Genomic DNA, 27,153 nt, shown 5'->3' on the forward strand with positions numbered 1-27,153 from the left:
TGCCTAGGCCAGCCCATAAGTCCCGAGCCTTTTCACGTACACTCTCGGCCCACACACGCTGCAAAAAGGCCCAGCCTCCCTCCCGGCGGGCTGCTGACCCTGCGACGCCGTTCGCCTCCTGCCTGATCGCGTTCCTCCTGTGCCGCCGGCCGGTCGCGGCGCCAACGCATCGCCAGAAGCCCAGCAGCGGCGCCGCCGGCCGGGTCCCGCTGCCGCGTCTGTTGCGGCAGCGAACGGCGGTCAGGACGGCTTCGCGGCTTGTCGGCTCGGCCCGACGAATCCGCAGAAAGATCAGCAGCCCAATCGGGAAAATCCGGTCTCGCTCGCCTCCTCACTTCACCCCACTTGTGTGCCGCGCGCGCGACACGACGCCTTATCCACATCACCGGCCACTCTTTTCCGCGCGGGCAACGGCAGGAAGATGACGAAGCCAGCACTCCCTCGCCGCTCGCGCTCGGGGTCTTCCTTCCCGCCACGCCCACGACGCGATGCCGTCCCCCGCGTCTTATCTCCTCATAAACCCCGCCAAGCCCTCCTCCTTCCGCCGCCTCCCGCCCCCGCCGCCGTCCCCGCGCCTACCCACCCGCCGGCTCCATGTCTCCTGCGACGCGCCGCGGGGGAGTGGTAGGAGCGGCGGCGTTGGTGGGAGGCGGGAGACCATCCCGGCCGGCGCCAGCAAAGCTAAGAAGCAGATAGTCTTCTTCGACGCAGCGCCGCCGGTGTCGCAGCCGCAGCCGCAGCAGGGCGGGAGCGTCGTTGAGAAGGGGGAGAGCGAGAAACCGACCAAGGAAGGCAGCGGCAACGCGGCGCTGTCGTTGCTGAGGAGGGCGACGAAGAAGACGCTCGCGGCGCTGTCCAACCTCCCGCTTGCCATCTCCGAGATGTTTACCATCGCCGCTCTCATGGCCCTGGGTACCGGCTGCCGACTGTGACTTGAATTTTTTTTTCTTTTGCTGTCGATGCTTCTCGAATTCCCTTATATGACACTGGCATTGCGAACTTCGGCAACCGCAGGCACGGTGATTGACCAGGGAGAGGCGCCGAGCTACTACTTCGAGAAGTTCCCGGAGGACAACCCGGTGTTCGGCTTCATCACGTGGAGGTGGATCCTGACGCCCGGGTTCGACCACATGTTCTCCTCGCCGGTCTTCCTCGGCCTTCTAGCGCTCCTCGCGGCGTCCCTCATGGCCTGCACCTACACGACCCAATTGCCCATGGTAAAGGTTGCAAGAAGGTAAGGTCTTGCTATTGTACATGCCACTGCTTGCTAGGCCGATCAGAGAAGCACATGTGAGACATCAATTGCTGGTGTGTTGTTGCAGATGGTCGTTCACGCATTCAGGAGAAAGAATCCGGAAGCAGGAGTTTGCGGACTCTCTTCCCCGAGCATCCATACAGGATTTGGGAGTTATCTTGATGGGTGCCGGATATGAGGTGATCGTCACCTCTGGAACTTGATCGCTCCAATTTCCGTTCTTGCCTCCTTGGCATTTGCATTAGGTGTGTTTGATCTGTTGCAGGTATTCACCAAGGGGCCTTCTTTGTATGCCTTTAAAGGGCTGGCTGGTCGGTATGCACCTATCGGCGTGCATTTAGCGATGCTTTTCATCATGGCTGGAGCCACACTTAGTGCGACAGGAAGTTTCAAAGGCTCCGTCGATGTGCCTCAAGGGCTGAATTTTGTTATAGGAGATGTGATGAAACCCAGAGGGGTCCTCTCTGTTGCGCCAGATGTTTTCAATACTGAAGTTCATGTCAACCGGTTCTACATGGAGTACTATGATAGTGGAGAGGTGGTCTCCTTGCTCAGCATTTTCAAACCTTTTGTGCAGTTATGTGCACTAGATTGATTGGCAAGCAAATATTGTTGGATTTCCAGGTATCGCAATTTTATAGCGATCTTTCACTTTTCAACCTTGATGGTAAAGAGGTGATGAGGAAGACTATCAAAGTGAATGATCCCCTGAGGTATGGAGGAATTACTATCTACCAAACAGACTGGGGATTTTCAGCATTGCAAGTGAAGAAAAATGGCGAAGGACCTTTCAATTTGGCCATGGCCCAGTTGAAGCTGAATGGCGATAAGAAGCTCTTTGGAACGTTCTTGCCACTTGAAGACTCGAACGCTTCAAACCCGAGTGTCAAAGGAATGTATGTTTAATGTTTCCTTCATCTAGTTTAAATAACAAAACTGAGCCATTTACATGTGTCATTACATTTCTGTCTTGCCTACCTGATGATTTGTAGATCGATGCTTGCTCGTGATCTGCAGTCTATTGTGCTGTATGATCAAGATGGTAAGTTTGTAGGAGTTCGTCGGCCAAGCTCAAAACTCCCCATTGAGATCAATGGTAATGAAATACTCATTGAAGATGCTATTGGCAGTACTGGACTGGATCTTAAGGTAAGGCCTATAGATCCATTGCTTTACTTTGATCCTGGATGCATTTTCTCTTGTTTGTTAATATCATTAACTGTGACTTTTCTTTTCCATTCTATTAGACTGATCCAGGAGTTCCTATTGTTTATGCTGGATTTGGTGCACTCATGTTAACGACTTGCATTAGCTATCTTTCACACTCTCAGGTATTGCATATGCCTAATTGTTTGCCATAGTCCTTGTACACAAAAGTGTCCCAATCGGCTTACTATCACACATTTTGGTCTACTTTCTGTGGCTCTAGATATGGGCATTGCAAGATGGAAGTACAGTAGTTGTTGGAGGGAAGACAAATCGAGCCAAGCTTGAATTTTCTGAAGAGATGAACCGGTTGCTTGATAAAGTGCCAGAGTTGATCGGTGCCAATGAGAATGTAGTAGATAGCAAATCGACTGCCACATGAAAGCATTTTTTTCTTCAGTTGAGATTGCTGAAGACGCAGATGGCGACTCAGGTGAACTGAAGCTTGAATTCGCAGAATGGTGCCTTCGAGAACAGAAAATTTCATACTGTCTTTCAGTAGAAGGTAGTACATGCTGCAATTGGACTCAGCACAGTGTCGAGTCAGAAGATCGCTGTACAAGTTTCATGCTCGTAAAGCCTTCTGTTGTTGCTGCTGCAAAGAAACTAAACTGATAGCTTATTGTATTGCTATAGAAAAAAGTGGAAAACTGTAACCTTGCTTCTGTAACTGAATTTTTTTGGGGGAGCACGTTTCAAGAATGCAATAGGGAGTCATTCAGATTCACATCAGACGCTTGATCGTTCTTGAGATCTGTGTGGACAAATTCCTCCATTGCATAGGATGCAGATTCCATTCCATTCATGTCCTTACTGAGTTACTGTTGTGGTCGGTGTGGTGAACTTGGGTGTCAACTGTTTGTCAGTCTGTTGGTCCATCAAATTGGGTAGCATCCAATGTTTTCTTCATTCTGGTCAAACACCAGGATGAACCAAAACTAACAGGAAAGATTCTTCTGCCGGTCCTCTTCGATGCCCGAACCCAATGATGAGTTTCAGGTGGGTCATTTGTCAGTAAGTAAACAGCCAGTAGCATCTACTGCCATGTGGTGATGCCGCACAAACATGTGGCATAGGCAATCCCGATGTTCAAGTTGTTGGCAACCTCCATCTCCATGAGAGGCACATGGAAGCTCTGCATTTGAAAAACCCATGCCCAATCTTGAGTGGTAATGTGGTATCGAGATTGCTGATTTCCTCTGCTCCCCGAAAGATGGCCAGATCTCTCTTGGAATTTCAGTATCTTCACTGGAAATCTGAACTTGACACTTGAAGATTGCAAGATCAAGAACAATCATTTTCGACTCCAAGATGATTGCATTTCTAGTTTCAGATCTCTTCTCATTTTGTTTCGGAAAAAAAATCTTCTCAGTTCTCTCTCTCCCCGAAAGTGTAAAGACATAGTAGACATGCCATATGCCATGTCTGCATTCTGCAAAGATCACTGCCTCGCTGCATCGCTTGTCTTGCCGGCAGCTTCTGAATGCCTGCAAACACTGAATTTTTCAGTGAAATTAAATCTGACCCATCACTCGTCAAGGCGCTCCCAAAACTGGAAATTCAAATGCTGAACCACCGCCGGGATCTGGAAGCCCATAACTAAATCACGGATTCCGAGATATCGTTGTTTGGTGGGCGGCGGCGCGGGGATCGTGAGCACATGATCACCTTGTCTGATGGGAGTTAGATAATGCCAAGCTGACAGTATCTGATGGGAAGGTAGTTGCGACGCCCAGCTAACTCCTCATCACGACCGGTCAAACCTCACACAAAGATGCATGGCATGAGCCGCAGCTTCTTCTTCGCATCGCTAGCTGCAGGCAGCAGCTGACCTGCGCGGCTATAAAAGGAGGCCGCTGCACTTAGTTCTCGTATACCTGCACTGCAAAGTGAAGTGACACTGACACAAGCGAAGCGTTCAGGACTATAGATTCCTGGTTGTTGCAAGAGTAGAGTTGTGAGATCAAGCACAGCAATGGCGAAGAGGCTGTCAAGCAAACGGAGCTTCAGGCTGCCGTTCATGTGCGGGCAGTCGGACGTGGCCAGCCCGCGCGGCGCGGCCGTGACGCGGCCGTCGTCGTCGTCGTTCGGCAGGGGGTCCGGGTCCAGCTCCAGCTCCAGCTCCAGCAGCAGGCACTGCGAGCTGCAGCGGATCTTCCAGCACTTCGACCGGGACAACGACGGCAAGATCTCCGGCGCCGAGCTGCGCGCCTTCTTCGTGTCCATGGGCGACGACATGCCGGCGTCGTGCGGCGACGGCGGCGGCTACATGCTGGACTTCGCCGGGTTCGTGGCGCTGATGGAGAGGGAGGGCGGGCAGGAGGAGGACCTGCGGCGGGCGTTCGAGGTGTTCAACGCCGTGGAGTCCGCGGGCAGGATCACCGCCAGGGGCCTGCAGAGGGTGCTCGCCCAGCTCGGCGACAAGCGCTCCGTCGCGGACTGCGAGGCCATGATCCGGGCCTATGACGTCGACGGCGATGGCGGCCTCGATTTCCACGAGTTCCAGAGGATGATGAGCTAACTGAAACCGGCTTACATAGTCAGGGCTGAGAGCCTTCAGCCTTTCAGAGCCCTGAAGAATGAAAGGGTTTGTTCATAAGTCTGCATCCAGATGAGCCAGTGAAAGTTGCTACTAGGCAAAGGAGGCATATACTCCTGGATGATCTCCTGCTTGCCTGAAGCAATTTGCTGCCTCATCTTGTGTTGTTTGGTGTGTCCCACCAGTGTATCAGTAAAGTTGCAATTGATCCTTTTTTCCAAGTACTGCTATTTGTTCAGAAGTACTTCAAATAATCTCTCTTTTATTTTCCAGAAGTTTAATTGTGCAGGTATTTTTTTTTTCAGTGATCTAGCACTTGGATTCAAATAGGTCACGCGTTTCTTATGTGGAAATGATCAAAGCACTTGGACTCAGCAGGAAGTGGCATTGTAGCTCAATATCGCTATTGGGCAAGCATAGTGTCAACATTGGCACATGAAAACCTATATGTTTTCACTTTAGAAGAACACATCTCTCTGCAAAATCTTTACAATTGCATCAAAGGCATTGAGTTTGTACATAAGATCCTTAGTGCAGTAGCACTAATATCACACAGCGTTGTAAGAAGCAGCAAACAGATGCCTGATGATATACAGACCAGAGAACAAATTCTGTACCCAGAATTCAGAGAGCTTCGCAAGCACAATGCACACATTTTCTCAAGCCTCACAAGTCAACAGTACTAATCCTACCCTACACTCCCATTTTCTTCCACATACTGGGGATCTCCCAAACAGCCTGCCATGTAAGAAATTACCACTCTAATTTCTCATCAATACGCTACATTAGGAAACAACTTTATTTTTTTTTTACACCAATCGATATCTCAACTCCGCCCAGATTGTGACCGATTACCTTGTTGCTCAGCATAGGGCCTTATGAAAGTCCTCCTCCACCAAACCTCAAAGGCCTTCTGGAGATTGGGGCAGCTGTCCCCAACCTTCAGGAAGCTCCCAAGCCACGAGAGCAGGATCGTCTGCTGATCCTCCAGTGGCAGTGTTAAGATGGTCCGCCCGATCCCTTCCTCCACCACTTTCCGATCGAATGACCTGCATCCGTGCTGCAACCAGTTATAGTCATCCATGAGAGGCTGCAACCAGATGTCCAAGAGAAGCCGCCGTGTGTCCTTCGAAGGAAGGATCTCTCCTTTCCCAATCGCCACATAGAGCCTCGCCGTGACGCAGCTAACAAGGTGGCGCGACTTGACTGGTAACTTGGAGTGCAGCCCCGCCAGGTCACGTTGACTAGCCCACATGACCGCGAACTCATCAGCAGCATTCCTGTCAGCTAAAATCTCAGCTAACCAGAGGAGATTATCTGCTTCTAGAGCAATTTGTCGGAAAACTGGTTCTTTAATATTCAGAGATTGCTCGGCAAAATCACTGCCAGTTGCTTGCTGAAACAAGGTCAACAAAGACTCCAGGCAGTTCTGAGATGATTTGTATAGAGTCTCAGCACATAAGTCAGAAGATCCACTAGTACAGGTTGCGCTATTCTCCTTCAGAAGCTTCTGTACCAAGGATTTCATCTCACGCCGCCCCCTATCCTCATTGCTTCTCAAAACTAATTCAATGATATGTGAAAATGTGTCATTTGGTGGGGTCGTTAGATCAGACGCTACCCTCTTCAGTACGGGACTAACACCATAGTTCTCACTCTGCAGATTCCGAACAGATGAGATCACATTCTCTTCTTCTTCCCCTACCCAAGGGACTGCCTCCAAGTAATCTAAGCATGAAACGACGCACGCTTGGAAACCTAACAACTCTGCAACCTGCATAACAAAAAGAAAAAAAATAAATTACTAAGGGAACAATAAAACATAAGTAGATGAAAAGGAGCATTTGTTCTGATTTCTGCAGACTCCAGATTGGTCGATCCTAATTTAAGGCACCATGCTAGCATGGTATGGACAGGGTCCATGCAGTCATGGGCCTGATTGGTGCAATTATCTTTCTGTGCCATTTGGTCCATAAAGCAATCACATAATGCATGACAGCCTGCCTAGCTTGAAATTTGTCCCAACCCCCACCAACTGGTATGTGCGAAATATATAGGACGATGCGATCTTTGTCAGCTTCCATTAATTAAGTGGCATATTGTAGTATTATGGGTATAGCAGACAATATCCCTTTGATGTAACAGCATGAACCGGACATGCAGGCACCATTCAGTTGCACTGAATAATGGCCTCTTTTTATATCTAAGGATTGTTAGTTTATTACTAACAGTTGATCATGATCATGCTGGCAGTAAAATATTTTTTCGATAAAGGAAGTTTACTTAATTTGAAGATCGAAAAAAGTATTTTACTGGAGGCAGTAAAATATAAGTGGCCTTTAGACTGACAAAAGTGAATAATGCCACTTTGAACTCTAACTTCCGGGGCAATGCTTTGACACTGAATAATGAAACTAAATCTAGAAATTATTCCAATTTTACTCAGAAGTAGGGTTAAATAATAGAATGAAACTTTTAACAAGAGCAAACCTTCAAGATTCGTAGGACACGGGGAACAGTTTGCTTGATCAGTCTCTGCTTGACATCACTGCAGTACATCAACCCCACAGTCTCAACATAAATCTCCACATCCTCACAATCAGTCACCTCTAAGCTCGACACTGGAGTTTGCCTTGAAAGCTTGTCAGCAAAGAAGGTACTGTTTTCAGCTAGGATGTTCTTGTGGACACTCATCTTAACTGCAACTCCATCCTTACCATACAGCACAACCTTCAAGTCACTTATCTCATGCTGGCCAAATCCAACAGATATCTTGTGCTGCTTCTGTGGCCTTTCATTCACTGCCTTTGGTGGATTCGTCGCGGCATTCTCCGCCGACAAGCACCTCTGCTCCTCTGAATTGATTTTGGACCTTGTCGGAGTCGAATGCGTTCGTCTCTCTGATGAGATTGTTGGTGCCCTTTGAATCGACGAGGCTTTTGATGCAGGAGGAGAGGCACCCCCTTTGGTTTTTGCCTGCTGGTTTTGGTTCTTCGCCGTCTTCTGGAGCACGGCCTGGGACGGGCAGCACCAGAATCCTTCTGGGGTTACAGCAATGGGAACATTTCTGATCTTTGTCGTTCGGGCGTCGAGACTTGCTGTTGCAGCCTTCAATTCAGCCATGTTGCCTTCGGAAGCTTAATGTCAGTTCTGATACTAACTACAAAAGCAGCAGCCCTTCATACACCTGAGCAGCAATGCACAAGAGTTAAATTGATGAAACTGAAGTTTCAATTAGGAATGAAGTAGGTCTTGTAAAGAACATAGTGCTCACACAGTGGCTAAAAAACTGTTGAAGTTGACACTACCTTCTGACTGAGCACTAATTGCAAGTTTGCTACCACTAGAATGCCATTCCTAATTTCTGCCTAAATATGGGTTCCCCAATTTCACAAAGTAGTAGGAACTTCAGTGCTCAGAGTCATCTTTGAAATCATGAAAAAAACTGCTAAAAGTAGCAGGAGTTACTAGGCAAATTCAGAACTGAACCCATCTTGGAATGTAATCAAACATGCAACATGACTAAAAGTCCCAGTTCTTCTATTACCTGATACGCATGGATACCCAGTTCTTCTACAGCAAATTGGCATGTTCATCACAAATCAACCCCAAAAAACGCCGCCAGACCAAACACAAAACCACCTAAAATTCAGTAACTAACGAGTCCGAGTAGGGCAAAAATTGGAAAAGCAACCAACAAGGCCACACATACCTCACCAAAACGATCCTCCCCTGTGGCCCTACCTCTCCAGAATCCAAACCCAGAAACGAAACCCCCTCAGAATTTCAATCCATCACAAGCATTCGCGAACACCACAGAGAGCGCAGCGCTTGGAAGTTGGAACCCTCCCCCTCACCCGCCGCGGCCCGGCGGCAGCCGTAATAAAGACGGGCCCCTGGCTGCTGCAGCATCTACCTATCCAGCCAGCGCAGGCGCGAGTGACGGGAACCTCGCATCATCTCTTTCCCCAAAGGCCTGCCGGAGAAAGACGGAGGAGGTGGGGCAGGGGAAAATGCGGCGGAAGGGAAAGAGCGCAAAGCGGAGGAGAGCAGCAGCAGCTTCTTTTGAACTTTACCTGATGAGTGGTGTCCTCGCTTTAACCATCTACGACGCCACACCTGCCATCATGGCCCTCCTCCTTCCCTCCCTCTTCGAATTTCTTCTAGGATTCCCTTTTTCCCCACCTCTGCTCGCCTTCTTCTTCTACCTCCCGCTGCTCCTCCTCTTTATCCCGCTGTGACTGCGTCTTCGTGTGCTCCTCCCCTCTCCCCGCCCGTTTGCAGCTGTAGCGGCTGCTTTGTGCTCTCCAGACACCTCTCACTCAACTCCCAACAGTATCCTAACTGGGCATGAGATTCTACCAGTATCCCGTGGTTTTTACACCCCTGTCCGTCCCCATCGGTTCTCGCGCGAGGAGCCGAGGAGCTCGCTTCTGCCCGGCGCGTAGCGCGGGGCCCACCGGCAGTGTCACGTCCCGGCCCCGCCAGTCGTGTCCGATTAGGCTTGCGAGTTACAGTAACTCCACTACCCGATGCTGTAATTTTACCGCCCTCGGGCTCTGCTCGTCCCTTTGTTTTTACCAGCCTCGGCGCTGCGGTGGCAGTAGTACTGCAACTTTACCTCGCTGGAAGGGTAATCTACCTTGGCATCCGGTCTTCACCCCGAAAAGCCTTTTGGTCACGTGCACGCCTTGGCCGATCTGCTGCGGTTAGCCTGCTGCAATCATGGATTATGCACTTGTTTTACTACTCCCATTAGCAGTAAAAAAAACGACTTTTAATTACTGCAACCCAGGCGCTCGCTCGTCTCTCGATTGAAAAAAATGCAGGCCAGCCAGGTGTGCATGACACGATCCGCACCAGATTAACACTGGCAAGAGAGATTCTTTCTTGCGGCAACTTTGAAGCATGTCGGCACGTTGCGTGGGAGGAACTCATCATCAGGAGGGCAAACACGCCCCCTCTCTCGTTCAAATAACCTATCATTGTCCTAGGGCTTAGGGGTGTTTAGCTCCTCGTGCGATCTGCGCAGAGAGTGGAGTACGCAAGCTAATGGCGGTCTTTGAGTAAAGGCCACTCCTCTTTGCCAATTAAGCACGCTTGGCAGTGATCGAGAAGCGCAGCAGAGACTGCTAATGCCGGGGCATTTCTTAGGCATCAGAATTGATGATGGATTTGAATCTAACCTAGTACGTAAATGGTGGCAGCAACACCAAGGACTGGACACTGGACTGGACTGTCGTGGGAGGAGGACAAGAAAAAGACACTAGCAAGGAGGAAACCGCAAGGGGCAGCAGGAAATCCAAGGGTTTTTCGCATGCCAAAGCACTGTGGTAGTGAGTGGTAGCTAGCAGCCAGTGGCACTCGAGTGCTGGAGATACGCCAAGGAAGGCCCAAATGCCCGTATGGTTTTCACTGCGTGCATCTGTGCAGGCGCTAGCATTTGGAGCCTGGCATTCGCTCTCGGATCCTCCTCGAGACCTCGACGAAATGATGCGTTTGCATGGAATTCAAGGTGCTTCTGCACGCGAGAGCGCTCCTCCGTCCCAAAATATGTATCCATTTAGAAAATTTCGAAGTAGTGGTAAGAAATGTCTATATTACCCCTAATAATTAATATTAATTGAGATTGAAAATCGTATTGGATATTTTTTGTGGGACAAATTTTAGAGTCTAAATGGACACTCTTCACGGGGATGGAGAGATTACATCCAAGATCTTGCTAAATTTGAGGAGCCGTTCCTCCCTGGTGAGAGTTGAGAGCACGGGTGGCGTGCCATCGAGCGGTGAAATGGCAGCATGTGTTTGCGTGCTCCAACGGCCAACCAATGCGTTTGTGTTTGACCAAAATGTGGCACCAAATGGCAAACCCTGGTTCATATTCAGGCTCCTTTTTACGAAACGGCGGCGTCGAGGGTCAAAACAACACGATTTCGCATGCCAAGGCGTGTGGGGTTCTAGATAACCGTGAAGCGTCCCGTCGCTATTGATCCTTGCTTTGGGTTAAAGCTCTCTCTTCCAAATTTGTAATTCTCTCCCTCCATTTGCCCCTTTTCCCCGCTGATCCGGTAGCAGCAGAAGATCGGTGCCAGCCTTGAGTCTTTGCTTTTACTAGTTCGAATCGAAACTGAAACCTTTTTCATCACTTTGATCGTTTTTACAACCAAGGGCCATGGGAACGGAATCTGGGCACACTGACCGCTATTGTTCCTGGATTTGAACTTTGAAACCGCATGGTTTCCAGCCCAGCTGGCGACTTGGGCTTCGTTGGGCGCCATTATTAATTCGTCTTTCCCTTTGGCTTTTCGAAAAGTTCGATCAATTAATTAATTAGGAGTAAAATCAGCTTTTCTTTTGTGAAAGGAGAAAATTCTAAAGTTCCAGGTATTCGTGGCACTACTAGAAAAATGGCTCCAGTACCGGTTACGAACCCCCTCTAGTACCGATTGGGAACCCCCCCTCTAGTACCAGTTGCGCAACCGGTACTAGCAAATCGGTACTAGAGGGAGGGTCCTATAGTACCGGTTGGAATAACCTGTACTAGAGGGTATTAAAAAAAATTAAAAAAGCAAATCCCCCCACCCCCAGCCAGCCCCCCGCCTCCCCCGCAGCTGGCCCCCGCCACCGCCAGCCCCGCCGTCGGCCACCTACACCCCGCTGCCGCCTCCGCCCCTCCTCCACGCGCCACCGTCCGCCGCATCCACCAACCCCGCCGCCTCGGCCGCCCTCTGCCTCCTCCCCTTCCTCCGTCCCGCCGCCGCGCCCCTCTTGCACCGTCGCAGCCGCCCTGACTCGCCACTACCACCTCACCTCGCCCCGGCGCCGCTCCTCATCACCAATGAGGGGTGAGTGGAGGGCGGAGGGGAGGCAGATCTGGGAGAGGGAGTGTGAGGGAGGAGAGGAAGAGGGGAGGGAGTGTGAGAGAGGAGAAGTGTGGATGAGGGAGAAGGAGAAGTGTACTGGATGGGGAGATAAGGCAGGCGCGTGTGGGGGTGGGGGGTGGCAGCAGACGGGGCTTTAGTACCGGGTGGAGTTCCTACCCGGTCCTAAAGGCCCTCCTTTAGTACCGGGTGGAGGCCTTCGAGGAATCCCAAATTTTAACCCAGTACTAATGCTAATTAGTATCGGGTCCAAATGTGATCGGTGCTAATGTTAGGGACGAGAGGTCATATTTCTAGTGTGGGGAGACAAGTGATGCATCCAACCTTTACTTTTAAGCCTCGAATCGATTGGATGGAAACCGTTTACAGGAAATAAAATCTGAACATATTTTCCATTTCGTTCTTCACTGAACGAGAGAACCAACTGTTTGCTCCAAATAGGACCTGTAGATGATTTGTCGAGTGAAAACACAAACACCCACCCTCTCTTTGTTGCTGTTGCTGGTCGACGAACAGTGCTCTCCGCGTCCCGGCCGTCAGGGGTGAAGCCACGTTAAGCTTGCCGAGTGCGCAGGCACCATGGCAAAATAAAATTCTAGAGATTAGAACTTAATTTCCACTACTTATGCACTTCCTGAACTCCAATGCGTACACCACCATCCGGCCCAGCAGCCCATGCTCGCTACGCTTGCATACTTTCTTTGCAGGCAGGACAACGCAATAAACACACGGAGCAGTTCAAAGTATTGTATCAGAGAAAGCCCACACGGACGGACCAGTGGTCGTCTACTAACAAGCCAAGCGTGTCGCACGCATGACGAGCAAGAGTTGCACTAGTAGAAAAACTACCTTCCATCCTCAACAAAAATCTCGGTTGTTTTTGGAATCGGGACTAAAGATAGTCCTAGTCTAAATTTTATAATTCGTGGAGACACCTTTAGTCCCGGTTGGTGTTACCAACCATGACTAAATGAGGTTTTTAGTCCCGGGTGAAAGATCCGGGACTAAAGATGGAGACCTTTTGTCCTTATTAATTAGTCCCGGTTGGGAAAATGACACCCGCGAAATTACGGTTGCTCAAAATGCAAAAACTTCATCGTCCAGGTTTCAAATTGCAAGTCGCGAAAGATGGGGATGCATCATTCGCTCATCGCCGGCCGCTGCAGCATGCCTCCTCGCCAGATTGATGCCCACGGCCTCAAGCTGCTCGTAAGCTTCCTTTTCTATTTCTCTCCGCTACAGCATCCTTCCGAAATCTTGTTTTGCTCCAAAATGGTATGCAACTAATTTCCTCACAAATATTTTTGGATGCAAATCAATTTATTTGAAGTAATAAAGTAGTGTTTCAATTTGTTTGGTCACCAATTATGATTCATTCATTTAAATTGCAATGTTAGGATATGCACTTAGAGGTTTTGCTTTTGCAAATTGCAACAAATAGGCAACTAAGAAAAGATCCATCGATATTTGAGACTTAGGGTATTGGAGTAATATACAAAATCATGTAATTGGAGAATGGGTGTAATAATATTGGAAATATATATTTTTCATCTCTTAAGTATTTTGGAAGTGTTCCTCATGTTTTAATTGGTGCAAATCGATCCCTTAATTTATTATATCGATGCACTAATCATCCCCATCCTAACACTTTTTCCTACAATATTTGGTCAGATACATTTTAGTAAGCATTTTATCGTTATCGTTTTGTCATTGTATAGGTTAGACATAAATTTTTACATACATACATACATACATACATATATATATATATATATATATATATACACTCAGATCGCTCTGCTTGTACAAAGACAGAGACAGTCTTGTGGATTGAGCTTGCACTGAAGACTTGTTGAGCATCTGGTGCACTGAAATCTTGGCTGCCTCTCCTGAAATTGTCCTGTATCTCGTCACCGGAAGCGGAAGCGGCTAAAATGTTTTCGGAATTCTGTACAAGTAGATCGTTTGCTAGTGCTCCGACAAATCTCATGATCTTATAGGCCTAGTAAGATGAACATAGCACATGTTGAACTGTGTAAAGTTCTCCTCTCCATCGATCAAATCTACGAACAAATTCACAGTTGGGCTGCATATGCAATGAAATTAATCAAAACTCTGTATGGGTTGCATTACTCACAGTTGGACCGGCCCACAATTGGATGACTACAACTGGTTCCGGCCCACTCTACTTCTCCGCCTACCTCCGGCCTAACGCCAGTCTCCGCAGCGCAGCCACCGTCTCCTCGCCTCCGCTGCCCACCCGCGCCGCGGCGCCCGTCTCCTCGCCTCCCGACCCAAAGCCGCCACCCTTCGCTACTCCTCGATCGACGCGCCGCCGCGTCAACCGCTAGCGATGGCGACCGAGACGCCGCCTCCGGAGGAGAAGAAGAAGAAGGCGCCGCTCCCCAAGGTGGTCACGCTCAACAAGGCCCTCAAGCTGGTGAGCTCCGCCTCTCCGTCTACTCGGCTCCTCGATTCCTTCCCTTCTGTGTTCCCTCTGGAGTGTGGTCTTCTCCTTCACTGGTATTTCATGGCTCGATGCAATGTTGTCCTCCTCTTTTACCGGCGTTAGGTTCTGTAGACGCTGCCCCTAACCTGTTCGACGCAATTCCAATGGGGGAGAAAAAGAAGTTACACCTCCACGATTGTTTACCCACTGTCGCTTCCCATGTGCGCCCTGCTTTTGCGTAGATGCTGTGATGCTGCATCAGGTTAGTGTTCAAGCTGCAGCCCTGCAGTTCCAATTTACAGAAGTTGGTATTGAAGAGTTTATGCTGCATCAAGAGGTCTGCACGGCCAATAATACTCTCTTGGTTTAGTTGTCAGTGTTGTTTAATCGAACTCTTTCAACTATGTGAGGCCAACTCCATGATTTTCACATGCCCTTTGCACTCCCCATTGTGCTATTTCCCACCCTACTTACCCATGTCATCAATCATTCTCAGGCTCAGACATGGGTGGACAAAATGAGTGCATCGGAGCCAGATGAACCCAATGATAAGGATTTTGAGGGCCGGCCATCAAGGTATATAGTTAATTGTTTTCTCTTTTTAGCACTCCTCGATAACTGGTATGTGACTGTAGAAGTTTTGTAGGCTTGGTCTTGGTGCTAAAGTGGTCCCCGGTGTGAAGCGTGCGCCTCCCACTGATCCAATTGAGAGGAGATTGCTCGGGAAGGTGAATGCACAGAAGAGAAAGGCCTTGGAGGAGGATAATAGAACTGCTAAGGAGGCGAATGAGGCTAGTGATGATGATTGTGATGAGCCTGAAAGCAGAACCAATTCCTTTAACAAAAAGAGGACATTGCCTTCAGTTACTTCTACACCTTTAGTAAAGAAGGCAAAGTGACAAGTTGTATGCATAGCCCATCTGAGTGATCTGCTTGTCCTTGTTGGAGTTTCATACTAACTCCCAGACTGATGCTATTTCATGGGCACTACCCCCTCGTAACCTAGTGTTTGATTTCTGAATGTAAAGGGATAGCTATGCTTGATATTGATAATGCTTATTGCCAATTCAGAAGTTTATGTACTGCCTGTTCATAGTTAAAGACACTGTGATACTCATTCGATTATTATCCTATCGATTCAAACGCCATCCCCTTTCATCTAAGTTCGTTCATATGTTGCATTGTTCTATAATAAAATTCTGTATAATCATTTCTCAAGAATGGCAGTTCAAAGGTGCAGATGTACCATATAATTAAACATTTGCTATTACGATTATTTCCGAGAACACCATGCATCATGTGATACCATAAGGTCTCTACTTTTAGGTAAAGTGTGGCAAACAAGTTTATTCTTCTTTTGCTGAATGGAAATATCTCTTCTGTGTTTCTTTATTTATTTAGTTATAGGGAATCCTATACAGAACTAATGATGGATGGGTCTGTACCATCTTGATGCAGTGGTGCTGCAGCTGGTGTTCAGAAAATGGAAGAGTCAACAGGAGTATAGAAGAATTTGTGACTAATTGACTACCAATGCAAGGTTCCATATGCTTCTGTTCAGTGAGCAGATGGGTGATTGAGAAACCCATGAAGATACATTGCACAAGACAAATCCAGTAAGTAATCAATGTTACATCAACACTTAAGTACTTTCTTTTAGTTTCTTGTATTTGGGCGTTTTATAACAGGTGCATTGGTTTTCACTATATAATTGATTATTTTCTGAAATGGTACCCATTTGATAGAGTTGAAAGTTCGATGATTTGTCTTGTGCTACCAATGTTAGATCTGATGTCAAGACCACTTGAACTTAGTATACGCTACCTTAGATGTGTACAATCGTGCTTACATAAAACTACTGTTACAAAATGAGTGGGGTAGAAAGTGCAATATAGGGAGCCAGTGAGGCAGGAGTCTATTACAGGGAATGAATGTGTGAGAAGAGAAGTTAGATTCTTGTCTGCAATAGTGCTTCTGTCCTTGGTAGCAATCTACCATTCTGATCAACAAACCATGTTCTAGCTTGACAGGATGCTGATATAACTTGAAGTTGCTGCCAAGGCCAGCAGATATACCTTAATCTTCTGCGAGTACTTCCTCTCTCCTTTCTTCCATGTGCATCTTCTTGCTCTATTTGTCTCGTCAACTCTTCTATCCTCCGTTGCAGCCCAGCAGATCTTCTGTCTGCAAGCTTGAGGCATGCATCTGCAGCTGCTTGTGCTACCATTGCACTGGCTGCTAATTTCTCCTTCAGCTGTAGCTTACTGTTTGCAGTCTCCAAGTCTGCTTTTACCCTTCCCAGTTCTTCTCTGAGCAAGGCAATCTGGAATTATATCCCATTAGAGCATACATAACGATAATGTACCTTTGACATTTGCCATTCTTAAGGTATCATCATTTAATCAGATGTATTTTTTTAAACTGTATCAGATGTATTTTTTTCCCTGTTGGTATGACTGAGAACTCTAGGATATTGATTTTGTGCATTTTCTAGTTAGTAAACATTGACATGTTATTACTAAGGTACCTCATGAAAACATGTCATTTGGCAGAATGAGAAGTAGCCTCATGACATCATCTTAAAGTTAGATTACCTCCTGGTTGAGTTCTTTGATGGCAGATTTTCCAGCTTCTACCTCCTGTTCACATGCTTCCCTCCATCTTGTAGCCTCCTGTTCTACTGCTTTCATCTCTAGAGTGAGGTCTTCCACCTTAGGCATTGAAAAAGAGACTTCAGATCCTTCTCATTTACCTGGCTAGTGAATAACAAGCTGTACAAAATATATGTCCGCTTACACTGTGAACTAGAAAGCTCTCTCTTTCTTCCAAATCCTTTATATACGGTTCAAGGTTGTTTATCTTCTGAGCCCGTTCAGCAGCAAGAAGTTGGAAATGATCACAATCTGACCTGTTAAAAAGAAATTCTATACTTGGCATTTAGCAGAGATCACATGAAGCAACTTTATATTTGTTCGAGCAGTCCATCTTTAGTCATTATTTTCTTGGTTTACCTGGATTCGTCAAAGGCCTGCCTTAGATCACTGATATCACCATGCAGGGTTTTCACTGTATTTTCAATTACACAAGCCTGAAATGGAACAGTTTGAATTATTTGATTACTGACAAGTTTTCCAACGAGAAATGGTTTCAATTGACAACTTGTAATGATAATAGTATGATCATGACAATTTTAGCTGCATACTTTGTCAAGTCATAGAACAAGTTCTTTATTTTTTGACTTAAAGGGGCCAAGTTAGGATGATGGAATCGAGGGAGCAGTTACTAATAGGAGGGTTCATTTGCAGAATAATTATTTCTTAAATTAAAACTGCTGAATCTTAGTACAAATAGATGAAGACTGAGGATAGAACTATTTACCAGACTGATGTGCTCTTGTTCATTTTCTCTTCCATCAGATGTCGCAGTTGCTGTACCAGAGGTGGTTGGCTCCTCCTCGCTTTTTGGCTCGCCACTTATCACCTCCATGATGAAGCCAAAGCCAACCTTGTGCAATCCTCTCTCAGCAATCTGCAAGATGGCACTTCCTCCCTGCTCCTTTTCGCCCTTCAATGCACGAAGGCTATCCTCCGCCGCCTCCTTCTCAGTTATAGCAGCCTTCAACATGGTATGTATCTCTTGATTCTCCTTCACTAGACTTGACACTTTGCTCTCCATCCTGGTTCTATCCTTCCCTCTGCATATCCATGCGCCCTGAGAGCTTGGATTCGACCTCCATGGCTAGCTCGCGAATGTAAATTTGTCCTCCACGGCCGGCTGGTTCCATCCAAAAACAGGTGGTCTGCAGGCCGTGTGAAATTGCACCGGCAGAAGGGGGACAACTGGGGGCTGGGGCAGGGCCGTGATGGGAGCGGCCAAGCCGACGCGCGTACGACGACGGGTGAGCGAGCAGGTGCAGGGCTCCGGTGCCGGTGCGGGCCCGTGCACGGGGCGGCATGATTTCGCGGCGCGCCCGTGCTCCTTGTCCTTGGTCACTGGCTCACTGCGTGCCGGTGCCGCTCTCCCCTGGACATCTCGCGCGCGTGCAGGCGCGGCACCACGGGCGCGTGCGCCACAGGCCCGAGGCATGCTTGCTCCCTTGGCGCTCCCTCTCGTGCTAGCGTCGGTGCAGCTTCTGTGACCGCAGAGTTCTCTGCACTGCACGTAGCAAAAGCTAGGCCAGGCACGCTGTTTGCTTGCGTGCTGCCGACTGCCATGCGCCCATGCCGCGCATGCCCATGATGCGCCGTCTCCTACTCTTTGCCGTCTTGCGCGCTTGACTGTCCGGGTAGTGTGTTTTGCAAAACCAGTGAAACGTGATGGGTGATTCGTCCGTTCCTTTTAGAGATTGTTGCAGCTGGTCTAAAACCAATCATGCATTCATGCCTCGATCCCGACATGAGGGTGCACCGCCATTTATAATCATTTTCTGAGTCACGAGCACATGAAAAAGGCAAAGACGGTAACATGATTGTAAATTTGTCCTGAAAATGAAACCACATGGAGAAGTGGACAGTAGCTTCATCACCAATCCATTGTCGTCTAGTCCGGTTAGGATACCTGGCTTTCACCCAGGCGACCCGGGTTCAAATCCCGGCAATGGAACTTCTTTTTTCGCTTCATTTGCTTGTCCTGCATTACTATATACAGGCATGCAGCCCATTTGTTCCTTTGTTCACGGCCTTACTTCCGGGGCCCTAGCCCACTTGTTTAATGGGCTGGAGCCAGGGCCTGCAAAAATCCATCTACAATCTGATTGTTCATAATTTTCTCTTTTTATAGATGAGTTCTTTCATAGTTTCCATCCACGTTGAAAAAAAAAACAGAGTAGACTGTTGGCGATCTTCCTGTGACTTTGCTTTTTATAGCTTACAAACTCCATATGTTATGCTGGCAGAGAGAGAGAGCGCGCGCGCATACGTATGGACAATTGATTTGCACGAAAGGTTTCCAACTGTCCAAAAGATTTCTTTCATAAAAAAATTCTAACAAAACATCGATTCTATATTTTGCATCTTGTTTTGGAAACTTTCCACAAGATTTCTCATGCTGGCATAGAGAGAGAGAGCGCACGCGCATACGTATGGACAATTGATTTGCACGAAAGGTTTCCAACTTTCCAAAAGATTTCTTTCATAAAAAAATTCTAACAAAACATCGATTCTATATTTTGCATCTTGTTTTGGAAACTTTCCACAAGATTTCTCATGCTGGCATAGAGAGAGAGAGAGCGCGCGCGCATACGTATGGACAATTGATTTGCACGAAAGGTTTCCAACTTTCCAAAAGATTTCTTTCATAAAAAAATTCTAACAAAACATCGATTCTATATTTTGCATCTTGTTTTGGAAACTTTCCACAAGATTTCTTTCATAAAAGAGTTTTCTAACAAAACATGGAACAATGGAGAAGAGCATTATTCTAAATTTTGCATCTTGCGGATGAATTACAATGACGTCAATGCACGTGTTTTGTGGTTTCTTTGGCGCGTGGGATATGGCTCAATCGTTCTCCTACTTGAAAATATTGAAAAGATAGATATTAGGGATTTTATATCCAGCCAGGGTTTCATCACAAAAGCCATTTTGTGAATGTAGAGTGTTTTGTGACACCCAATTTATTCAATACAACTTTGGTTGTGGTACAATTACGTGCCAAATAGACCTGACCTCCATTGTTCGGGGATGTCAACGTACTATAGCATGTGCCAATGAAATGTGATTTACCATGGAGTTTGGTAAAGGGGCAAGTGGATGGGATGTGGTACAAATTTGGATTTGGATTACTAAACCTAGCATGCTTTGGTCTTTTGCAAACTGACCCTCTCTCTAATGCAAAGACAGGTTAGGACCTCTTAATCTCGGCCCTTCACTTCCGGTTCAACGACAGATAGCAGCCGAGCAATGCAGCAGTGTTGGCTACACCAGCACTGCACAGCGTCAGCTTATCCCCGTCGCCGCGGCCCTCCCTATCCAAAGCGCTGAGCCGCTCGCCCCATCAGCGCACGCCGAAGCATGGCGCTCTCCGTCTCCTCCCTCGCCACCGCCCTCTCCCACCTCTCCCTCCCCTCCACCTCCACCTCCACCTCCAAGCCCCACCAGGCCCCCTTCCTCCGCCTCCATCCCTGCACCTCCCGCCGCGCCGTCAGCCTCGCGCTCCGCGCCTCCGCCGCCGAGCCGGCCGAGGCGGACCTGCCCGCGGAGGAGGTGGTGGCCGTCGAGGAGGAGGCCGAGGAGGATGCGCTGTCGGGCGTCGCGCTGCGGAAGTACGTGAAGCAGCGGCTGCCGGGCGGCTTCGCGGCGCAGCGGATCACCGCCACGGGCCGCCGCAAGACGGCCATCGCCCGCGTCGTGCTCCAGGAGGGCACCGGCAAGGTCTTCATCAACTTCCGCGATGCTAAGGTGCCTGCCCCGGTGACTCGATACGAGAAATGTACTCGCTGATTTCACCATTGTGGCGCCATTTCGTTGTCTGGCCCGCGTTGCCAATCAGTAGCAACGTCCTGCGATTGGTTAGCACCAAACACCATTGAGTATTTGAGTTTCAGTAAATGAGCTAATTAGGAGTTGTGCCGTGTAGACGAGATAATGCCGCAAAAACAATTCTTACAATGTATGTCAATGTGCCAATTAGTACTACTAGCAGTAGTAGCAATAACTAAGAAATCTGAAAGAAGTATAGATTTGGCTCGACTTTAAATGGCGAGCTTTCAGAGTTTCAGTAAAAAGAAAAGAAACTTAAACGACAAACTGGAGGAGAAAGAGACAAAAGGCGCATGGCTTGTCATACATTCGAAGCTACAACTATGGATATTTTTGCCAAAGGTGTAACGATAGGCTTTGTGACTGATGTTGCTACATCATTGCATTTGTGGTGAACTTTTGTCATTTGCTGGATTAATTCTGTCTAATCAGTGGCTCGAAATTTGTACTAATTATTGACTGAGTGCATCCTAGCACAAGAGGCTGGGATATGATACTGTCCCATTAACTAAAATTCTAAAAACAAGACTTAAGTTGATTTTTTGGACAAAAGTTTCGGCAAGTATGACATAAGTGGCTACGAGATTCGTAGTGTTACTTTCTGTAAAATGACGATCATCTCACAAGGTTAATATACTTATCAACTTGCTTTTTAATCTGTCTTACGAGCCTTTTTTGGTATTGTCAGCTTCAAAGGCTACTGTTTTTGGTCTGAATCTGATTTATTTTTGTCAGTGCTTAGGATATAGGTATCGTTCTTTCTAAAAAATGTTTGGATTCCATTTTCCATTTGATTGAGGACTGATATACTGGAGCTGATCATAATATCGACTATGGGCGCAAGTTTTGTGCAAATCAGCAGTGTTAATCTGACCCTTTCTGCTAAGTTATTGAAGAATGTCCGGTACTGAATTCCATCAGTTTCATAAAAAAAGTTGCCTTGCAGCAATGATATTATCTGCAGCTTGGATAAATTATCTGAAATGTAGTGTCAATTTAATTTAGTAAATGCCTCAAGGTTTAAAGACCACTGAAAGAGCTTAGAGGTTCATTTCCAGCCACTTTCTCGTTGGGCAGGTTCATACAACACATGTATTAGTGTGAACTGAAAGCACAATTTCAATCATGTCAGTTGAAGATGATTGTTTCATTCACTGTACTTACTGAATTTTTTCAAAATATGCAGGAGTATCTGCAGGGAAACCCAATGTGGATGGAGTACTGCAAGGTCCCCTTGGTGACCCTCGGGTTTGAGAACAACTATGACGTCTTCGTCAAAGTTCATGGGGGTGGTCTGTCAGGCCAGGCCCAGGCAATTTGCCTTGGCGTCGCTCGTGCGCTAGTGAAGATCAGCACTGCCAACAAGGTTCCTCTTAGATCAGAAGGTTTGCTGACGAGAGACACCCGTATTGTTGAACGGAAGAAGGCTGGTCTCAAGAAGGCACGCAAGCGGCCCCAATTCTCAAAGCGTTGAGGGTGTTCATTTGTTGTTACAGTTTTTTCCGTTCCATCCTTCACCGTTCAGAAAGCCCTTCTGTGTCATATGCTGTGCAAATTCTGTAATGGACGCCGCATATCTGTAATAGTCGATTCTTGAAAGCAATTTTCCTGAAATCATTCCCCAAAGTTTCGTAAGTTCAGCTAACTATATCCTGGCACTGGAGACATCGTAGTGAACTCTGACGAGTTTTCTTAGAACACTACAAGCCCCTTTTCAGGGTGAAAATAGTGTCATTGTTTGTGCATCATTTTTTTCGTCTGAAAGTTGAAAATTGAAATACAGTATCTGTTGGATCATGATCTGCTTGTGATTGTAGCCACGCTGCAGTTGCTGTGACTGAACAAGAACATGCGTGGGCTGAACCTAACAAGAACTGCTTCCAGCTAATCCCCTTCACAATTTAGGTTAGTGCTAACTCTGCTGGTGTGAACAGATTTACATAGGGTTTCCAAAACAAAAACAGATGTACACATACCGAAAAGAAAAATTGCTCGTGGTGCCGGCGAAGTGCAGACTGCAGTGCAGAGTGACCGACCTCGCCCATCCCAAGTCGCACGGCCCAACCCAACCCACCTGCCCACCACTGAAGCCAACCGGCCCGAGTGCGGAGTGCCCCCCACCCTTCCGTCCCCACTCCCGGGACTCCCCAAACAGCACAGCTCCGGCGAGTCCGGCCATGCCGTCGTCGTCGTCGCTGATCCAAGGCATCTCCATCTCCGTCTCCGACGACGAGGAGGCCACCGGGAAGGTGCGCGTCCGCGTCCGCCGCAAACGCTCCCGCCCCCACGTCTCCGCTTACGCCCGCCGCCGCCGCCTCCTCTTCCGCACCGCGCGGCTGGGCGTGCCGCTCCTCCTGGCCGCCCTCGCCGTCTCCCTCCTCCTCTACGAGTCCTACCGCCTCACCCCTTCCCACTCCTCCACACTGCCTCCGCCGTCCTTCGCGAACTTCGGCGACCTCTCTCGCGCCGCTGATAGCCCCAGGAAGTGTAAGCCCACGCTCGATCCTTAAACACTTAATTCCTGTGGGTAGAACCGCGTCTTAGTTTAATTCGGACCTTATTTATCTGGTATTTCTAATTCGGGAATACATGGTGGTATGACTATTATAATGCGATGCTCAGTTCGTTCAGTGAAGTGGTTTTATTATTAGGGTACAAATGTGCAGACCTGCTTAGGAGTAGTTTTATATGGAGATATTCTGTTTGTTCTTGGTATGCATGATATGATCTGATTGTTTGCTCCTAGTCTTTAATGCATATGCCCACTAGTGATCTGTAAAACTACTGTTGTTACATTGAGGATTTGAGCATAAACAATCTCAGTTGTGTTTCCTCTCGAGTCTGTGTATAGAACATAGTACTACTGTGTAGCCAGTGCTGATTAACTAACATAGTGGAGAGCAATTTATAGTAAAATACTATTTTAGCCTGTGGAAGTAAATCAAAGTTATACTATGCTATTTGTTTAAGCTTCTTGCTCACATGCTTTAGTGGTCTTTCTGATTTCCTCTTGTTATCGCAGAATTTTCTTTCCTTTTCTTGTTCCTTCCTTCCTTGCACTTGTAGAATTTCAGTACAGCAACTAAGACATATACTCTGCTCATAAATCAAGCATTTTTGCAATGACAGCGTGCTTGAAATTTCTTGATCCTGAGAAGCTTCAAAATCTGGAGCTTCCAGAAATTCCTGAAACAAATATCTCAATCAAGGAAGTTGTTTACAGATCAAGTCTGCACCACATCGAAGATGATATACCGACACATACAGAGAGTTCACGGTTTAACTCGTTCACAGGATACCAGACACTGACTGAAAGAGATGAAAGCTTCAAGGTCAATTTTCAGCATTTAAATTTCATTGAGTTTCAAAAGATCTTCTAAGATGTTTTAGCCACCCTGAAACTTTAAGATGTTTTAGTTGCCATGAAATTTTGCATCCATTTTACAATCGTTAAATATCAGGTCATGCATTTCTCCTTATTCCCATTCGGCAACTACCCACAAACACAAAATAGATATTTAAGGTCTACATTGTTAAATTGTTCAGATTATAGTGTTACCTGCCATTCTCATTTAGTATTATTTATGTTTGCAGACCAAGGAAAGTGTGACAGTGCATTGTGGCTTTTATGATGAGAATGGAGGGTTCCGAGTTTCTGCTGCTGACAAAGAATATATGAGATACTGCAAAGTTGTCGTGGCAACCTGTGCATTTGGTGGAGGTGACGACCTTCACCAGCCAATAGGAATGACGGAAAACTCTTTCAGAAAGGTCTGCCATTACTCTTGTAGTGGATGTTAATGTCTTCAGCTTCTTTCCTTTTTACTGAAAAATTCTTGGCATTCTTTTTTTTCTAGGTTTGCTATGTAGCTTTCTGGGATGAAGTCACTCGAGCGGCTCAAGAGGAGGAAGGCAACATGATTGGTGAAGACAACAAGATTGGCCTATGGAGGATCATTCTTGTTAGCGATCTTCCTTTCTCAGATCAGCGGTTGAATGGAAAAATTCCCAAGGTAAATTTGTGGCTCCACTGTCTTGTTCGCTGTAAGTAAAAGTGTGCAGTGTTTTGATGTTCTGCTTTAAGTCTTCACCTGCTGGTATTCCTGAACAAGTGAACACACGTACTTGTATCTAAGTTTCTATACATCTGCATACTATCTCAGTGTAGATTATCATTTGCCACAAGCTGACTTCTGTTTTGGTGATTGTTCTTCATCAGCTGATTAGCCACCGCCTTTTCCCCATGGCACGATACTCAATCTGGGTGGATTCAAAATCTCAGTTCCGGAGAGATCCATTGGGAGTCCTTGAAGCCCTTCTTTGGCGTTCAAACTCTTCTTTAGCATTATCTGAACATGGAGCTCGGAGTAGCCTGTATGACGAGGCAAAAGCGATTGTTAAGAAACACAAAGCAACTCCAGAAGAAGTTAAAGTGCAGTTGGATCAGTACCGACAGGATGGCATTCCTGATGAGAAGAGATTCAATGGGAAGAAAGGTGTGTTTCTAATCTCAACATGCATCCATTGTTTTCATCTTATACTCTTATTATGTCTTCTTGTTCCCTTTCTTAATGGTTCGCTTTTGCAGTTATGTTTCTTGACTTGTTTGGTGTCCATAGTTTACATATGAACATTATTTCTTTGTGGCCTCATCCATCATTCGGTTTGTTAATCATTTATTGAAGCTGATTCTGTTAGCCATCTGGTTATAATGCTATGCCCTTGCATCGTGTCCCTATTAGTAACCTCGTTACTATGCAGCATAGATGATTTGCATTTTATCTCTTCTATAGGTATCCCTGTAACAATCATGGTAGTAATAGTTTACCCTTGCAATCAGGAACTTGGGCTACTGAACCTCCTCTGCATCTCTTAGTAGCAATAAATAAAATAGCATCCATCACTCTGGGCAACCATTCTCGGTGTTCATCAGATATCTTGCCGTACAACTGCTCAGCTGTAGTTGTGCAAAAGGCACAAGTAATAAAGTTGTCAGTTGCATGCGTTTAGCACAAAAGCGAGCTCCTTTTCTGCCCCTGAATCAGTGATACAGAGGAGGGCCTCCGGCCTCACACGCATTTCAGCCCCCATCAACCCCACATGTGACATGTGGGCTGGGTAGTAGAACCGGAACCACTGCCAGGGCAAGCCTAACATAATGCTTCGCTTCAGAGTTCAGATCATGCATGCATATCCTTTCCAGTTGTGGTCCTCGTTACGACCCGGTAATGGCAATAACCGGCCCTGTTTCCTTTTGCCTCTTACAGCTCTGGCAGAAGCTTCAGTGATCGTGAGGGATCACGGCCCCTCGACCAACCTCTTCATGTGCCTCTGGTTCAACGAGGTGGTCAGGTTCACGTCCCGCGATCAGCTGAGCTTCCCCTACGTCCTGCGGCGACTGAGGCCGCCGGGCGTCCACCTGTTCCCCGTCTGCGCGCGCAAGGACCTGGTCAACAGCTTCGGGCACAGGCGCAAGGTGAAGCCGCTCGTCAAGGACGCGAGATGAGCCTCTCCTTTGGGCTCGTCTCGTCTTGGTCGCGACAAGTAACTCTGCTGGTGCGTGAGATCAGCGTGCCTGACTAGTTGCAGTCATAAATATGATTGTGTAGGTGGACTCCGACGTAGTAGTGAAATTTACAGTGAGTGCTGCCATCGAAGTAGTGCAGTGTACACCAGCTGTGTTAGGGTAGGGTAGAGAAGGATGCAGCTGACGACATGTTTCAGGCAAAGCCGGCCTGAGCGTTTTGCCATTCTTCCTGGTGAAGAACCGAAGAATTCAATACAAGATCGGACCGTTCATCTTGACACTTGCAGAACAGTGTAGGAGTACTTAGGGGTGTCCGTATACCCGGACTAAACTTCCTGTCACATCGGATATTTACACACTAATTAGGAGTATTTAATATAGTCTAATGATAAAACTAATTGTATAATTGAGGGCTAATTCGTAAGATGAATATATTAAGCCTAATTAATTCATAATTAGCTCACGCGATGCTACAATAAAGATGTGCTAATTATAAATTAATTATGTTTAATAGATTTGCTTGCAAATTACTTCTCATTTATGCAATTAGTTTTATAATTAGTTCACATCAAACATCCGACGTGACCTAAGTAAAAATTAAATTAGTCCATAATCCCTTAGCAGCGTTGTTCGTTCGTGCGGATAATCGAGGCGTTGGGGACTGTGAATGATCGATCGATCCTCTCGCTGACAGGGCCTGATAAATGTTCAGCCTCCGTGGAGTTACTCCATATCATTCAGAGCAATAATTCGGCGCGTACAAACACGTACCTACTCGGAGTCCAGAGGCACGCGACACAAGCAAAAGCGAGACCGG

At 47.1% G+C, this 27,153-nt stretch overlaps 7 protein-coding genes and 1 non-coding gene across 10 annotated transcripts; 6 read left to right on the forward strand and 2 right to left on the reverse strand.

The window, feature by feature from the left end:
- Positions 1-433: 433 nt before the first annotated feature.
- LOC117837297 (cytochrome c biogenesis protein CCS1, chloroplastic) lies at positions 434-3,193 on the forward strand. The gene is made up of 8 exons (XM_034716893.2): positions 434-912; positions 1,015-1,234; positions 1,323-1,434; positions 1,521-1,793; positions 1,880-2,151; positions 2,248-2,404; positions 2,503-2,586; positions 2,685-3,193. The coding sequence occupies exons 1-8, from the start codon at positions 489-491 to the stop codon at positions 2,841-2,843; spliced, it is 1,701 nt and encodes a 566-aa protein (XP_034572784.1). The 5' UTR covers positions 434-488; the 3' UTR covers positions 2,844-3,193.
- Positions 3,194-3,343: 150 nt separating this feature from the next.
- On the forward strand, positions 3,344-5,230 carry LOC117837299 (probable calcium-binding protein CML41). Its single transcript, XM_034716898.2, has one exon. The coding sequence runs from the start codon at positions 4,437-4,439 to the stop codon at positions 4,980-4,982; it is 546 nt and encodes a 181-aa protein (XP_034572789.1). The 5' UTR covers positions 3,344-4,436; the 3' UTR covers positions 4,983-5,230.
- Positions 5,231-5,473: 243 nt separating this feature from the next.
- Positions 5,474-9,340, reverse strand: LOC117837298 (BTB/POZ domain-containing protein At3g50780). 3 transcript variants are annotated; one of them, XM_034716896.2, is made up of 5 exons: positions 9,077-9,340; positions 8,713-8,976; positions 8,548-8,573; positions 7,491-8,187; positions 5,474-6,774 (listed from the first exon to the last, which is right to left on the reverse strand). In XM_034716896.2, exons 4-5 carry the CDS (start codon positions 8,121-8,123, stop codon positions 5,827-5,829), a joined length of 1,581 nt encoding a protein of 526 aa, XP_034572787.1. In that variant the 5' UTR covers positions 8,124-8,187; positions 8,548-8,573; positions 8,713-8,976; positions 9,077-9,340; the 3' UTR covers positions 5,474-5,826. The 3 variants fall into 3 exon arrangements, with proteins under 3 accessions (XP_034572787.1, XP_034572785.1, XP_034572786.1); XM_034716894.2 differs by lacking the exon at positions 8,548-8,573 and having other exon boundaries at positions 9,077-9,339; XM_034716895.2 differs by lacking the exons at positions 8,548-8,573; positions 8,713-8,976 and having other exon boundaries at positions 9,077-9,339.
- A 4,734-nt stretch (positions 9,341-14,074) lies between these two features.
- LOC117835426 (uncharacterized) lies at positions 14,075-15,408 on the forward strand. Its single transcript, XM_034714777.2, has 3 exons — positions 14,075-14,321; positions 14,827-14,906; positions 14,977-15,408. The coding sequence occupies exons 1-3, from the start codon at positions 14,235-14,237 to the stop codon at positions 15,227-15,229; spliced, it is 420 nt and encodes a 139-aa protein (XP_034570668.1). The 5' UTR covers positions 14,075-14,234; the 3' UTR covers positions 15,230-15,408.
- Positions 15,409-16,124: 716 nt separating this feature from the next.
- Positions 16,125-18,246, reverse strand: LOC117835425 (uncharacterized protein At3g49055). Its single transcript, XM_034714776.2, has 5 exons — positions 17,709-18,246; positions 17,342-17,418; positions 17,127-17,238; positions 16,925-17,041; positions 16,125-16,653 (listed from the first exon to the last, which is right to left on the reverse strand). The coding sequence occupies exons 1-5, from the start codon at positions 18,003-18,005 to the stop codon at positions 16,279-16,281; spliced, it is 978 nt and encodes a 325-aa protein (XP_034570667.1). The 5' UTR covers positions 18,006-18,246; the 3' UTR covers positions 16,125-16,278.
- Positions 18,247-18,858: 612 nt separating this feature from the next.
- TRNAE-UUC (transfer RNA glutamic acid (anticodon UUC)) lies at positions 18,859-18,932 on the forward strand. The gene has a single exon. It is a non-coding gene; the product is annotated as a tRNA-Glu (tRNA).
- A 1,337-nt stretch (positions 18,933-20,269) lies between these two features.
- On the forward strand, positions 20,270-22,426 carry LOC117839358 (small ribosomal subunit protein uS9c). The gene is made up of 2 exons (XM_034719668.2): positions 20,270-20,728; positions 21,996-22,426. Exons 1-2 carry the CDS (start codon positions 20,342-20,344, stop codon positions 22,281-22,283), a joined length of 675 nt encoding a protein of 224 aa, XP_034575559.1. The 5' UTR covers positions 20,270-20,341; the 3' UTR covers positions 22,284-22,426.
- Positions 22,427-22,905: 479 nt separating this feature from the next.
- LOC117839357 (probable hexosyltransferase MUCI70) lies at positions 22,906-26,616 on the forward strand. Its single transcript, XM_034719667.2, has 6 exons — positions 22,906-23,296; positions 23,939-24,141; positions 24,404-24,580; positions 24,667-24,822; positions 25,029-25,305; positions 26,077-26,616. The coding sequence occupies exons 1-6, from the start codon at positions 22,987-22,989 to the stop codon at positions 26,313-26,315; spliced, it is 1,362 nt and encodes a 453-aa protein (XP_034575558.1). The 5' UTR covers positions 22,906-22,986; the 3' UTR covers positions 26,316-26,616.
- The last annotated feature ends 537 nt before the right edge of the window (positions 26,617-27,153 follow it).

This window comes from Setaria viridis, chromosome 9 (genome assembly GCF_005286985.2).
Source record: "Setaria viridis chromosome 9, Setaria_viridis_v4.0, whole genome shotgun sequence".
Taxonomy (NCBI): domain Eukaryota; kingdom Viridiplantae; phylum Streptophyta; class Magnoliopsida; order Poales; family Poaceae; genus Setaria; species Setaria viridis.

What these genes read in the sequence shown, in the direction of transcription:
- LOC117837297 (XM_034716893.2), top strand. Translation starts at nt 489, where the DNA reads ATGCCGTCCCCCGCGTCTTATCTCCTCATAAACCCCGCCAAGCCCTCC. An exon ending in CGCCGCTCTCATGGCCCTGG is followed by an intron (nt 913 to 1,014) that starts GTACCGGCTGCC and finishes CGGCAACCGCAG; the next exon opens with GCACGGTGATTGACCAGGGA. An exon ending in GCTATCTTTCACACTCTCAG is followed by an intron (nt 2,587 to 2,684) that starts GTATTGCATATG and finishes CTGTGGCTCTAG; the next exon opens with ATATGGGCATTGCAAGATGG.
- LOC117837299 (XM_034716898.2), top strand. Translation starts at nt 4,437, where the DNA reads ATGGCGAAGAGGCTGTCAAGCAAACGGAGCTTCAGGCTGCCGTTCATG.
- LOC117837298 (XM_034716896.2), bottom strand. Translation starts at nt 8,123, where the DNA reads ATGGCTGAATTGAAGGCTGCAACAGCAAGTCTCGACGCCCGAACGACA. An exon ending in GTGTCCTACGAATCTTGAAG is followed by an intron (nt 6,775 to 7,490) that starts GTTTGCTCTTGT and finishes TTTGTTATGCAG; the next exon opens with GTTGCAGAGTTGTTAGGTTT.
- LOC117835426 (XM_034714777.2), top strand. Translation starts at nt 14,235, where the DNA reads ATGGCGACCGAGACGCCGCCTCCGGAGGAGAAGAAGAAGAAGGCGCCG. An exon ending in TCAACAAGGCCCTCAAGCTG is followed by an intron (nt 14,322 to 14,826) that starts GTGAGCTCCGCC and finishes AATCATTCTCAG; the next exon opens with GCTCAGACATGGGTGGACAA. An exon ending in TTTGAGGGCCGGCCATCAAG is followed by an intron (nt 14,907 to 14,976) that starts GTATATAGTTAA and finishes GAAGTTTTGTAG; the next exon opens with GCTTGGTCTTGGTGCTAAAG.
- LOC117835425 (XM_034714776.2), bottom strand. Translation starts at nt 18,005, where the DNA reads ATGGAGAGCAAAGTGTCAAGTCTAGTGAAGGAGAATCAAGAGATACAT. An exon ending in AACAAGAGCACATCAGTCTG is followed by an intron (nt 17,419 to 17,708) that starts GTAAATAGTTCT and finishes GTTCCATTTCAG; the next exon opens with GCTTGTGTAATTGAAAATAC. An exon ending in AGAGCTTTCTAGTTCACAGT is followed by an intron (nt 17,042 to 17,126) that starts GTAAGCGGACAT and finishes TCAATGCCTAAG; the next exon opens with GTGGAAGACCTCACTCTAGA.
- LOC117839358 (XM_034719668.2), top strand. Translation starts at nt 20,342, where the DNA reads ATGGCGCTCTCCGTCTCCTCCCTCGCCACCGCCCTCTCCCACCTCTCC. An exon ending in TCAACTTCCGCGATGCTAAG is followed by an intron (nt 20,729 to 21,995) that starts GTGCCTGCCCCG and finishes CAAAATATGCAG; the next exon opens with GAGTATCTGCAGGGAAACCC.
- LOC117839357 (XM_034719667.2), top strand. Translation starts at nt 22,987, where the DNA reads ATGCCGTCGTCGTCGTCGCTGATCCAAGGCATCTCCATCTCCGTCTCC. An exon ending in AAAGAGATGAAAGCTTCAAG is followed by an intron (nt 24,142 to 24,403) that starts GTCAATTTTCAG and finishes TTATGTTTGCAG; the next exon opens with ACCAAGGAAAGTGTGACAGT. An exon ending in TGAATGGAAAAATTCCCAAG is followed by an intron (nt 24,823 to 25,028) that starts GTAAATTTGTGG and finishes GTTCTTCATCAG; the next exon opens with CTGATTAGCCACCGCCTTTT.